This window comes from Sphaeramia orbicularis, chromosome 12, assembly GCF_902148855.1.
Source record: "Sphaeramia orbicularis chromosome 12, fSphaOr1.1, whole genome shotgun sequence".
In the NCBI taxonomy this organism is placed as follows: Eukaryota; Metazoa; Chordata; class Actinopteri; order Kurtiformes; family Apogonidae; genus Sphaeramia; species Sphaeramia orbicularis.
In genome coordinates this window covers 76,482,167-76,494,640 of record NC_043968.1, presented here as the reverse complement: position 1 = coordinate 76,494,640, position 12,474 = coordinate 76,482,167, and the positions used below count along the sequence as shown (strand labels likewise).

At 38.4% G+C, this 12,474-nt stretch overlaps 1 protein-coding gene across 1 annotated transcript in view; it reads left to right on the top strand.

Moving 5' to 3' along the window:
* Positions 1-837: 837 nt before the first annotated feature.
* The window catches only part of rfx3 (regulatory factor X, 3 (influences HLA class II expression)), a 32,000-nt gene continuing 20,363 nt past the window's right edge, over positions 838-12,474 (top strand). Inside the window, exons 1-3 of the mRNA XM_030151093.1 lie at positions 838-950; positions 10,456-10,568; positions 12,243-12,331. Of these exons, the coding sequence (XP_030006953.1) occupies positions 10,461-10,568; positions 12,243-12,331 (197 nt within the window). The 5' untranslated portion in view covers positions 838-950; positions 10,456-10,460. The remainder of the gene's footprint in view (positions 951-10,455; positions 10,569-12,242; positions 12,332-12,474) is intronic.

The following is a 12,474-nucleotide window of genomic DNA, read 5'->3' as shown; positions in this document are numbered from 1 at the left end:
GGTAACCACGAAGCCTCTGAAGGTCCAAATGGGTCATATCTGATGACCATGAAAAGATGAAGAACTGTATTTTACACCAATTATTGACATGTATTGATAGGATTAGTGGATCAACAGGTATTAAACAGTTTAGATCAGTAGATGGTTTTGGTTTAAAGTGGATAATTTCATCTTTATTATGTATTAGAAAGGGTAAATAGAGAGAAACATTTTTTTAATGGTCATGAAAGTAGTGCTCTGTGTGTATGGGTTAAGACAGTCTTAATATTTCCAGATGTTTTGTGGAATTATAAATATATAATATATATTATAAAAAAAAAGTTATTATATCAGAAACAGAGAAAACTAAAGAAAAATCTGTCATTACCTGAACATAATCCCAGATGCAACTCCATGGGTTTTACTGGGGAATCAGTGTTGTAGAAGATGATGGTGTTTCCATGGTAACTACGGAGCCTCTGAAGGTCCAAATGGGTCATATCTGATGACCATGAAAAGATGAAGAACTGTATTTTACACCAATTATTGACATGTATTGATAGGATTAGTGGATCAACAGGTATTAAACAGTTTAGATCAGTAGATGGTTTTGGTTTAAAGTGGATAATTTCATCTTTATTATGTATTAGAAAGGGTAAATAGAGAGAAACATTTTTTTTAAAGGTCACAGAAGTAGTGCTCTGTGTGTATGTGTTCATCCAGTCTTAATAATAATTCCAGATGTTTTCTTCATTTGACTGTTGTCTGGATCTCGTGCGCTTCAATCTCCTCCCACCTGACTGGTAAGGTTGCGCGCGCCCGGTGAGTTTGATAGCAACTGTTGCCCAGTGAAGCAGCAGCGCCATAGTCACCGTAGTCCTGGCGACTGTAACCCACCAACAACAACCTCTCGCTCCATCATTACCACCTCCTCCACCATCCTCATCTTCATCAACCAGTCCACAGCCCAGGTTTGAATTCTATTTTACAGTTTTAGCCCGAATTCACACTCTTTCTTGGTTTAAAGGAGGATTTTTACAGAGCACATATTCATGCTTTGGTGTATTTTTTGTCTGCTGATGGAAGGCTCGCTCAAAGGCTGGGGTAGTTTTGCTAGCGAGGGTGTTTCTTTGTAACGTGTTAGCCTTCATGCTAACGTTGCCTGTAGATAACCACAGCTGTGAGCTCCAAGAAGGTCCTGCTGGCTAGCACTGTGTGGCACTGTATGTTCACAACGGGCAACGACTACCTCCGGTGGAGTCAGTTTGTCAGGGAAAGGCTTCGTCGTGTGCATATTTGTTCAACTTTCCACTTTGTGTGCTAGCTCAAGTCCATGCTAATCACTGATGCTAGCTGGTCAGCTGGAGCAGTAGCAGGTGTCTGTTGTTGCTAGGTTGCTAACGCCAGCGTTGCCTTCGTACAATGCGTACCGCAGCCCCGTTTTTTGCCTAATGTTACGTTGATAATCCAAGTTTTATGTTTCGGGGGTTTCGACGCTCACTAACATCGATAAGTAGTAGAAAGTGTTATGAGCTAACCCACCGTACAGTAACTGCTACTGACAATAGCTAAGCCATTACTTTCCCTTTTGTCTTAGGGAGCAAGATAGCTTGGCTGGCTCTGCATCTGCCCTCTTTGTGGCATCAGATGGCTGTGATAAGCCCTGTGATAACACAAAACTAAGTTTGTAACAGTGCGCATTAAAGGAAAGCACCTGTCGATCCATTAAGATGAAAACGATCAGTGCTCTACATTCTGGCTAAATATTGAATGAATTCCTATTTTGCATTGCATTTGCTGAAACTTAAGGTTGTAAAGGTTAAGGTTCATCCACCCTGTGCACTATACAGATGCACACTGACTCCAAACACAAACAGACAGCTTTGTATTTGTTTAGATATGTTTACCTGCTGCAATTTCTATGGAAGTGTAAGGAAAAGATTTAAGGTGGAATATTTTCAACTCTGTGTGGAAGATATCTTAATTGTGATTGAACAGCCTGCCATTGTGCTAGATTTTGACTGGACTCATAGTATTTATGTTAAAGAACTTAACAAAGTCCTTGCATGGGATGGTTTCTTAGAACTATGGGTAGGTCATATAACTAGAGACGGGATTTCCTAATGTTGCATCACAATCATTTCGGGTCCATGAAGTCTACTGTGTAGCTGCGTCCTCTGAGTCGTGAACAAGTGCAGGAGCAGAGTGACATTTTTAGCTGGATTGTCAATCATGTACCACAGTATTTTTTTTTTCTCATTTGTAATCTTAAATTAGTTGTGGATTGAAGCTCTCCTGGCTCCTCCAGTAGTGAGTTCTTTGTATTAAATCAGACCTGTCATTAACATGTGAGTGACACAAAGTACTTTAAACCAGAAGACCCCCCCTCCCCTCCCTTTTTTTTTTGGCCAATATACAACCTAAAATAGGTCTTACACAGACATCCTCCCAACGCACAGAACAGGATGTTTAGAACTGCTAGTTATCAGCTCATGTTACCACTTACCTGTAGTCCGGTAGGGCAGAAATAGTACCATGCCACCTGCTGCCTGGATCCAGTTGCATTTCCAATCACTTAAAGAGGGGCTGATTAATTCAATTATTCAGTCATCCATTTTCATGGCTTAGCAAAATACAGCATGCTTGGTCTGCTTTCTGTGTGCGCCTGGTAGTTGTAATGAATGATTATTGATGAAATGGAAGATTTTATACAGGCTTGGTTTTTAATACCGTAGCCCACATCAAGCCATTCAGTCTGAACAGGGATCTGATATACCAGGGAGATTTTGGCATGTGTGACATGTCTTTTTCCATTGGTTCTCATATCATCTACAAATATCATGTTTTGGGTTGGTTTTTTTTTGGCACAACACAGTAGAGCTGGCTCATATGTCCAAAGATGTTAGCAATATAAAATTCTTGCAATCTTCCATTTCATTATTATCAGGGTAAATGTCAAATGATTTTTTTTTTCCAGATTTTTCATCTTGAGTCAGAGTTGGAACCAGTGGTTATTGGTGGTTTTATGCTTTATTTTGAACATTCTGTTCGAACAAAGTTTTGGAACATTTGATATTGTGAAAAAATAGACAAAAATTCTGCTAATGCGTTCATGATAAAATCACATTATGATACTTGTAGCTAATGAGCTACAAGGAAAAGTATCCTGATATGATATGAAAATGATCATTCATTATGATCTGAAATGAACATGGTTACTACGTAGTCATTAGCTTCAGTGCTGATTCATCTATAGATTAGTTCTTCAATTGTTTGGTCAGTAAAATGTCAGAAAACTATGTAAAAGTGTTTCTTGAAACCAAAATAACCTCCTCAAATATCTTATTTTGTCTGCAAGTCAGTAGTATTTGGTGCACTATGATAGAGGATGAAAGAAACCAGAAAATATTCACTGTTAAGAAATTAAAACCTGAGAATATTGACTTTTTTATTTAAAGATGATCAGAATTCATTAGAAAGTCTGTAAGAAATGGAGAGATCAATTAATTTCTGCTCCAGTACAGAAATAAATTATCACTATTGTTTTATTGACCAGCTGTACAATGCCGTCTCCCACAAACTCATACCATACAATATATCCTGTTTTTGGCATAAGTGACTGTTAAAGATGTTTCAGAATATGCTGCTCAGTTTTTTTTGTTTTTTTTTTAATATAAACTGCCAATTCAGCTCTTCCTAAAAGTCTAAACTTTGTGTGTGTGCCGTAGCTCCCAGTTAGACCTGTCCCTCTTACGCAGTAGCACCTGATCATGCTCCTGTCTCCACCTCAGCCTCAGTGTGGTGCATGTATTAGAGAATATGTGCGTGGCGTACTTTTCATTTTGGTTGAGCAGCTCCTGTTTTTCTACCTGGCCTGTCAGACTCGACCTTTATCATGCCTGATCATTAGAGAGGCAAATAAGCAAACCCTCTGCCCAGCACTATTTGTTGCTTTAATGTTAGCAACAAGAACTGAGTGAAGAAAACGCAGGGCAAAATGTTGCCCTCCTTGGTGGCTTTTGTTCCTCTGTGTCTTTTGTGGGGCTTGCACTTGCTCAGTGGAGCACAGCATTTAAGTGGGCCACAAGGGAGTGCCTGAATGGTGAGGCAGGAGGGGTGTGTGTGTGTGTGTGTGTGTGTGTGTGTGTGTGTGTGTGTGTGTGTGTGTGTGTGTGTGTGTGTGTGTGTGTGTGTGTGTGTGTGTGTGTGTGTGTGTGAGTGAGTGAGAGAAAGTGATGGGGGGGTGATGAAGCAATAGAGTGTTGTGATGCAGGGGCTTTTTTTTTTGTTGATTAGGGGGGCTCATTTCCATCATGTACTTAAAACCCTGTCCAGACTAAGGCATTTTCTTTACATGTCATCTTTGCTTTCTTATGTATTAATGCTTATAACTCTTCAGAATCTGGTTTTGACCGGCCGTATATGTGAAGTGTCTTTGTTATGATTTGGTGCTATATAAATAAAATTTGATTGATTGATTGATTGAAATTCTCAGCCTTGTTAGGCACAATCAAGTAATTTACATTGTTTTTTTTTGTTTTGTTTTGTTTTTTGTTTTTGTTTTTTCAGGACAACCTGGGTTTTCAGAATATTCATGCTGTAGTGATGTCATATGAATGTAGAAAAAAGCTATATGGCCAAAACAGAACAGGTAAAAGAGAACTGCTCTGTGGGGTCGAGGGCTCCAACAATTATTTACAACAATTATGCCTCCAGTGCTGCTACTGAATGGATGTTCGTTGGTGGTTGGAAGGGCTGTAGGCGCAAATTGCAGCCACGCTTCTGTCTGTCTGCCCCAGGACAGCTGTGGATACATATGTAGTTTACCACCACCAGAGTGTGAATGTTAGTGAATGAATAATGGAGCCACTGTACGTGCTTTGAGTATGCATTCATAGAGCATACAGGCTGGGGAAGCAAAATGTACAATATTTTGAGGCAGGGATTGAAAGACAGTGTATGACCAATTAGTTTATTGAAAGTCATGAGAATTTATTTGCCACAAGAAAATTGACATAATAGAAAATGTTTTTATTCTATGTGTCCTCCTTCTTTCTCAATAACTGCCTTCATACGCTTCCTGAAACTTGCGCAAGTGTTCCTCAAATATTTGGGTGACAGCTTCTTCCATTCTTCTTTAATAGTATCTTCCAGACTTTCTCGTAATAGTTTTGCTCATAGTCATTCTCTTCTTTCCATTATAAACAGTCTTTATGGACACTCCAACTATTTTTGAAATCTCCTTTGGTGTGACAAGTGCATTCAGCAAATCACACACTCTTTGACGTTTGCTTTCCTGATTACTCATATGGGCAAAAGTTTCTGAAAAGGTATGGATAATAGTGTTAGGTATGATTATGACATCAATATATGTTTGGTTTCAAAACAATTGACGTAGTGCCTGCTGAGAAAAAACAACTAAATGTTAATTGTAAATTTTGCTTCCCCATCCTGTATTTAGCGCTATATAAATCTAATCTAATCATTATTATTTAATATTTATTTATCCCACGTGATTGTTGAGGATGTAGCATCACTTATGTGAAGCATGAAACCAGTTCCTGTCTGGAATGAGACAGGGAGCTACCTCACAAATCTGATGTTTCCAGGATGTCATGGTCTTGTGCACGATCTGTTCAACCTTGTTTGTGGAACTGCAGGTTCCGTTCACTCTGAGTGTACATTCCGAAGGACCTGTGCCCTCTCTTTGACCTTATTTCCAGGTTTAGCGTTTCATTGTTTACTAAGTCAAATAAAACATTTACAAGGAAAATAACAAACATATAACTGTGGTATGTGCAATGATGCACCGTCCATATGTAAATGGTTATTCACATATCAATTATTACATTCAGGCCTGCATTTCCAAGCATAGTATTCATACTATAGATAATGATGGAACCATCTTGATGTAATTGTGACTTTTTGTCCACACCATATGAGAGCACACTGATTTCCGATTGGACATTGGCACATCATGTGACGGTGCGTGCTCTACCTATTGGACACTGAATTTCAAGCCAGTATAACACAGTTTCTAGGTGAGATACAGATACAGCGGAGGTCTGGTTTTGAAAGAGCCAAAGGAAAAAGCAAATTTCTATCTGCATTCCAGAGATATGAGCGATAAAGTAAAACATATCCTCAGGCATCGTCAATGATACCGTAGACTCAGAAGACTGAAGCGTTTAAACAGCATTGTGAAATTTAGGTCCACATATTTGGTGTATTCAGCATTAAGCCATGCACTGAAGTTGAAATGTTTTGTGTGATGTTTTTAGAATACTGATTTTTTTTTTTTGCTTTCACATTCAAGTGCGATCAATTAATCAGCACTGAGAGGACATTTGAAAACAGTATTGGCAGAATCTGGTTCTTACACTGGCTGATGGTTAATGTTAGGCTTCTCATCTGAAATTACTGACTGAAGGAAAATAATAGCTAAAATAGCTTAGATTATTGATGTTTAGTTTGGTGTTCAGTTCTACGTTTATCGATTAATTACAAATGTGATGTTCACTGAGCCACATCCATTTATTTATTGAGTTATTCTTTTATTACTTTCATTCAGATGTTAAGTTCAAGTTATCTAGTTCCCAATCAATCAACACAGTAAATTTCAGGCCAATTCATCATCTCTCCTGTTAGTTGTTTTAATATGAGCCTTTAAAAAATCTGTCAACCTCTGTTTCATCAAGACTTGTTATCAAGGTACTTTGTTGATAAAGCAGGCTTTTCCTGACTATGATAAGACTTGGATGCAGCACCGAGGCTGAGGAAAGAGAAAAACTCAGCTTAGATTGACTGCCATATACACCCAAAGTAGGGATGGAACGATTAGAGGTTTTGGTGCTACGATTATTGTCAGACAAATAATTGTGGTTTCACAATTACTACAATTATTTTGTGGGGCGTTTATACGAAGGGGTGCGGCCCACGCAGACCATACAACCGTACGTCCCTTTGAAAGTGAAACTGAAACTTAGGCTAACACACATTGCTAATTTCTCTATGTCTCCCGCTGTTGTGAAACTCATTTACCTTCTCCCTTACTCCTGAAACTTCGCTCACTTTCATTTGAGGGTGCAGGACGTTTGTTTAAGGGGGCGAACCAGTTCCACTCCACAGGCCCATCGGACTATTTAATACAGTTTGCCTTGTGATCAAACAGAATGTGTTTACTGCATCAGTTCACAGGTTCATCCTCCTGAAGTTTGTCAGACAGTCTGAACTGCAGAAGAACGGCCTTACTCTACTAAAGCTTTGCAGACAGATTGTTGTGAATGGGCTGAACAATGGTAGCCTGAAGCTGCGTAGATGACGGCAGCAAATGCAAACTCCATGGAAACAAACATCAGCCTGCATCGAAAATATATTTATGGTCAAGACAATTCAGAAATGCGTCCACCCCCTGAGACTGATGGTCAGCTGGTCCTTCTCTGTTATTTTCACTCATGGAATGTTGAATGCAGCTTGTGTAACATTGCTTTTGTTCCGTGCAGGAAGCGTATATTGGCGTCTTTGGTTCTGCTGTTAATTTACTGTACTTTATGAGACGGTTTTTGGCAGCTTTGATGATTAATTTACCATGATGTTTAAAATCGCGATTAAACGTAACATAATGACATTGTTACAACCCTAGCCCAAATACACTTTTTTTTCTGGGCTAAACTTCTTATGTTGAATTCAGCAGATTTATATGTTTGTGTTTTACTTATTGTCTAGGGCCTATGAAATGTGAGGAAAATGGTTAAAAAAAGTCTCTCAAACCATGAAAAATGTCATCCACAGGTAGCTTATGTTCCACAACCCAAAGATATTCAGCTGACTCTCACAGGACAAGGAAAAAACGCTAACGTATTCACATTTAAGAAGTTGGATTTAGACTGTTATTTGTCGACAAATAATCAGTAAATCATTGCATCTATAAATGTTACGTTAGGTAAACTGTCCAGCAGGTGAATGCTGACAGACATTTTTCATCCCCTCCCCAAAATTAGAGGTAGACCAATATATCGGCCAGCCAATATATTGGGTCATTATATTGATTTTTTTCAATATTGGCCATCGGCATTGATTTTTTTGGGAGAACCGATATTTGATCAGTAGTAAAAATGGTATTTAAGATATTTGATCAGGCACCTGTGTGGGCAGCACTTAAAGTTCAATAAATGTTAAGAGTACTATGTGTACATGTATTAATAATTTCATTTATTTTGCTGCATAAAAATCTTAATTATCTGAGTGTTTCAATTGTATTTTGCGGTCAGTGTGCTTTAAAAAAAAAAAAAAAAAAACTCGGCCTTGAATATCAGACTCAAAAATCAGCTGTAAATATCGGCCATTGGCTGACCAAATCTTTAAAAAAATTGGCATCGGCCTTAGAAAAACCCACATTGGTCGACCTCTACCCAAAATGTCTAAAGAAGTTATACTGAAAGCAGAAGGGTTTGTTTTAATGGATCTCAGAACATCCATGTTTATAAAGAAAGTATAGATGTTTTTCCCTCTGCCTTATGATTCCTCGCATTTTCCATTCACCACAAAAGACCATCTGACTCAACTTTTTGGTCTAACTTTGAGGTAGGGGTGTGCAACATGACCATATTAGATAGTGAAGGATTAGAACGTATCAATGATCCGACAAAGCAGAGAGATGGTGAAATGGTCTAGAATCTGATGTAGTGAGAGTCTGGATGGAGTTATATGAGACGCACAGACGCATCACATCTGTTCATGTCCACGTCATGTGGATTTCACGTTGTGTAGTGGGAGTCATGGCTGACAGTGAAATGGGTGAGTTGCTTCCTAAAAAGAACTCTACTCCATCGTATGGAATTGGTTTAGCTTTTCCCCAAACAACAAAGCACAAACAACAGTCATTTGCAAAATTACCAGCCACCTGTTCTGTAAAACTGGAGGATTATTGGAAAAGGGCATTTTCTCATTGATACTTTGTTCTGTTTTTTGTTTTTGTTTTTTTTTTTTACTTTTCATGTTCATTGAAAGCTACCTCAAAAACCAAGTGCAGTTTAGTTTTTATGCTGTAAGAGTGCACTTAATCAGAGTGTTGTTTACATTTTAGTATGTTTATGTTGTTGGCACATGTTGGCAAAATTGCACAAACTATTTAAATTGAAAATGTTCTGGAAGGTTCTTTGGGCTAAATTGTCAGTTTTATTTCTTCTTTTAGGGCTATGTTTTACATAGGGAAATGGTTTGGTTGCTCTGTTCAGAAACTTGCAAATTAGTCTCAAAGATCAATGTAAAGAATCAAGATAAAATCAAGATTGTGATTTTATTTTTTAAAAATTGCGATATGATATTTTTTCCATATTGCCCATCCCTACTTTAAGGTTAGCTGCCACAACAGGCATAACCATATGAGCCTGCAGCCCAAAGTAAACAGACAGTGATATTGAGGATAAAGAGAAGGGGCAGGCAAATCCTTGGAGAGATTTGAAGTTGTTACGAGACCCAGCTTAATTAACCAAGAGAGGCTTGTTCATGGAAACAGTGATGGGGAGGAGGTGGCCTACCCGTGGAGGAAACGGCTGGTGTTAGCCATGCTATTATTAACTCAAAAACACAGGTTTACCATGAGCGTCTGTGTTTCACCTCACCTTAACACTTAAAGCGCAAAGTGTCAATATTGCAACAAACCTCATGACTGATGAAACTGACAGCTTTTTGAAATTTTGATATAAAAAATTTAATATTTATAAACAAAACCTCTGTCACCTAAAGGGTTAATATAGTTCACTTTGGTGTACATCATCCTATCCTTAATGTGTGGAGGATAATAAAGCTCCTTATCTGTAATGAATGCACAGTGTGGATCACTCTTGTAAGACATTTAAATGGTTGCTACTGTTTCTCCAGAGTAACACCTGTAAACGAGAGGCTGACGGAGCAACAAGAAGCAGCATTTATTTGGCATTTGTTAATTATTAACTTGTTTTTATGGCCGTGAACATGGAGACAAGACCATGTGTCCCTGATGCATGAGGCTCTCAGTACATCGAGTACCAGAGGGCAGACGTGGGGCTATGGGTCGAACTGATCCAGAGCAGCTTTAAAAGCACTGGGTTAGACCAAACAGATGAGTCCACAGTTCAACTTAGTGTTTTTTTTTTTTTTTTATTAAGCTTACATTAGACTGTTGTTGAAGGATGGTCAATGTCTTGGTCTAATCACAGCATGAGGACAGTTATTTGATTTATTATTTTGTCTAAGAACATTTGTGGTTGTGATAGACTTGCTTGTTTTTTGTTGTTGTTAAATCCTATGGTTTTGGAATCATTTGTACAAGAGCTGTTGAATTTTGGAGGCGTGATCTCTCAGAATTTTATGACCATGTCTCCTTCAAAAAAGAGATTTTAGCTCAAGGGACCTCCTGGTTAAGTAAAGGTTAAATGTCATTATATGAAGCTAAATAGTGAGACTGTTGTGTTGTTTGTCTTTTGTGTTATCCAGGCGCCATGCAGACCCCTGAAGCAGGCGCTGACTCCACCTCCACTGTCCCTCTTCAGACCACTGTGCCTGTCCAGCCCACCGGCTCCACCCAGCAGGTGCCTGTCCAGCAGCAGGTACATCCACCCACTCTGTCTGCACTAGGGCGAGGCCGTAAACCCATGTTTAACCTATATCACACTAGGGCTAGGCCATAAACCCTATTTAACCAGTATCACACTAGGGCTAGGCCATAAACCCTATTTAACCAATATCACACTAGGGCTAGGCCATAAACCCTATTTAACCTATATCACACTAGGGCTAGGCCATAAACCCTATTTAACCTATATCATACTAGGGCTAGGCCATAAACTCTATTTAACCTATATCACACTAGGGCTAGGCCATAAAACCATATTTAACCTATATCACACTAGGGATAGGCCATAAACCCATATTTAACCTATATCACACTAGGGCTAGGCCATAAAACCATATTTAACCTATATCACACTAGGGCCTGGCCATAAATCCATATTTAACCTATATCACACTAGGGCTAGGCCATAAACCCATATTTAACCTACTAGCGGCATTGTACCCGTGGTTCCATTGTACGATAGCGCCCTCCCGTGGTGCAACAGCAGCATTGCACCTGTACACCCTCCCATGCTGCAACATTGGGACAAACATCGGGACACGCGTCGGACATGTGTCGGACACAGAACGTCCATTATAGTAGGATATCACACTAGGGCTAGGCCATAAAACCATATTTAACTTATATCACACTAGGGCTAGGCCATACAGACATATTTAACTTATATCACACAGGGCTAGGCCATACAAACGTATTTAACCTATATCACACTAGGGCTAGGCCATACAAACATATTTAACCTATATCACACAAAGTATATTTATCATCTTACACATTTTTATTTTGTCTCTAGGCTTTATTTTATATACGTTCTCAGGATAAAATACTTCCAAAATGCCTCAGTGTTTTCTTGTTGGACTCAAACACATTTTAATCATTTTAAATTTTAAGTACAGTTTTGACCGTAAAGAGGAGCTGTTTTTGTTTTGTTTCATAAGATATTAGATTGTGTTCAGATTTCTTTAATAAAGATAATTCAATCTAAATAAAGAAAATGAAAATATCACCAGTAAAGTGTGAGGGCAGAGTCAGACTAAAGGTGTGTTTTCACCTTGTTAAGTGTGTTAGGGCTTTTTCATCTTGTTTCCTGTTATTCTGTTGTGTCTTTTATATCACTTGGTCTTGTTACATTGTTTTCATCTTCATTTTAGTTTTTGTTGTTGATTGTTTTTTTTTTTTTTTTTATGGTGTGAGAGCTCGATGCTGTACACATTTAAGTTGATGTTAGCAGTGTATCTGGTGAAAAGGATAGGCAAAAAAAAATAAGCATTTGCCTCTAGCCTATTCCTTTTTTGGTTTTTATGTTTATTGCGATTATTATACTAAGTGAAATGATTGATGTACAAACCAAAATAAATTCATTCATTTATTCATTTTTATGTTTTTGTCTGTGATTTTTTTTTTTTTTTTTTTCCATCTGGTCTTAAATCATTTTCCTACTGCTTGTTTATCTCTTTTACAAATAATTTAAAATCATAAATACCCATCAGTTCTGTTAATATCCTGAGTTTCTCAGTGACATTGTTCCTTTCACCCTGCTTTAGTGTGTGTACTGCTGCAATCTGCATCCACCTTGAGATTTCTTTTTGTCAACTATTTTAGAAAAAGCTCGTGTTAATTTGCAACTACTGCAATTTTGTCTTGCCAGGCCCAGACTGTTCAACAGGTTCAGCATGTTTACCCAGCACAGGTGCAGTATGTGGAGGAAAACAGTGGCGTCTACACCAATGGCAACATGTGAGTCAGCCTGTTACCCAGCATTTCGTCTCTGCAACCTGTTGTTTTTCCTCTTAAGTCTCTTCACACCACCATCCATGTCACATGCACATGATGTTAGTGGGAGTGTGTAGGGTTTTGCTGTTTGTTTATTGTTAGGGTTA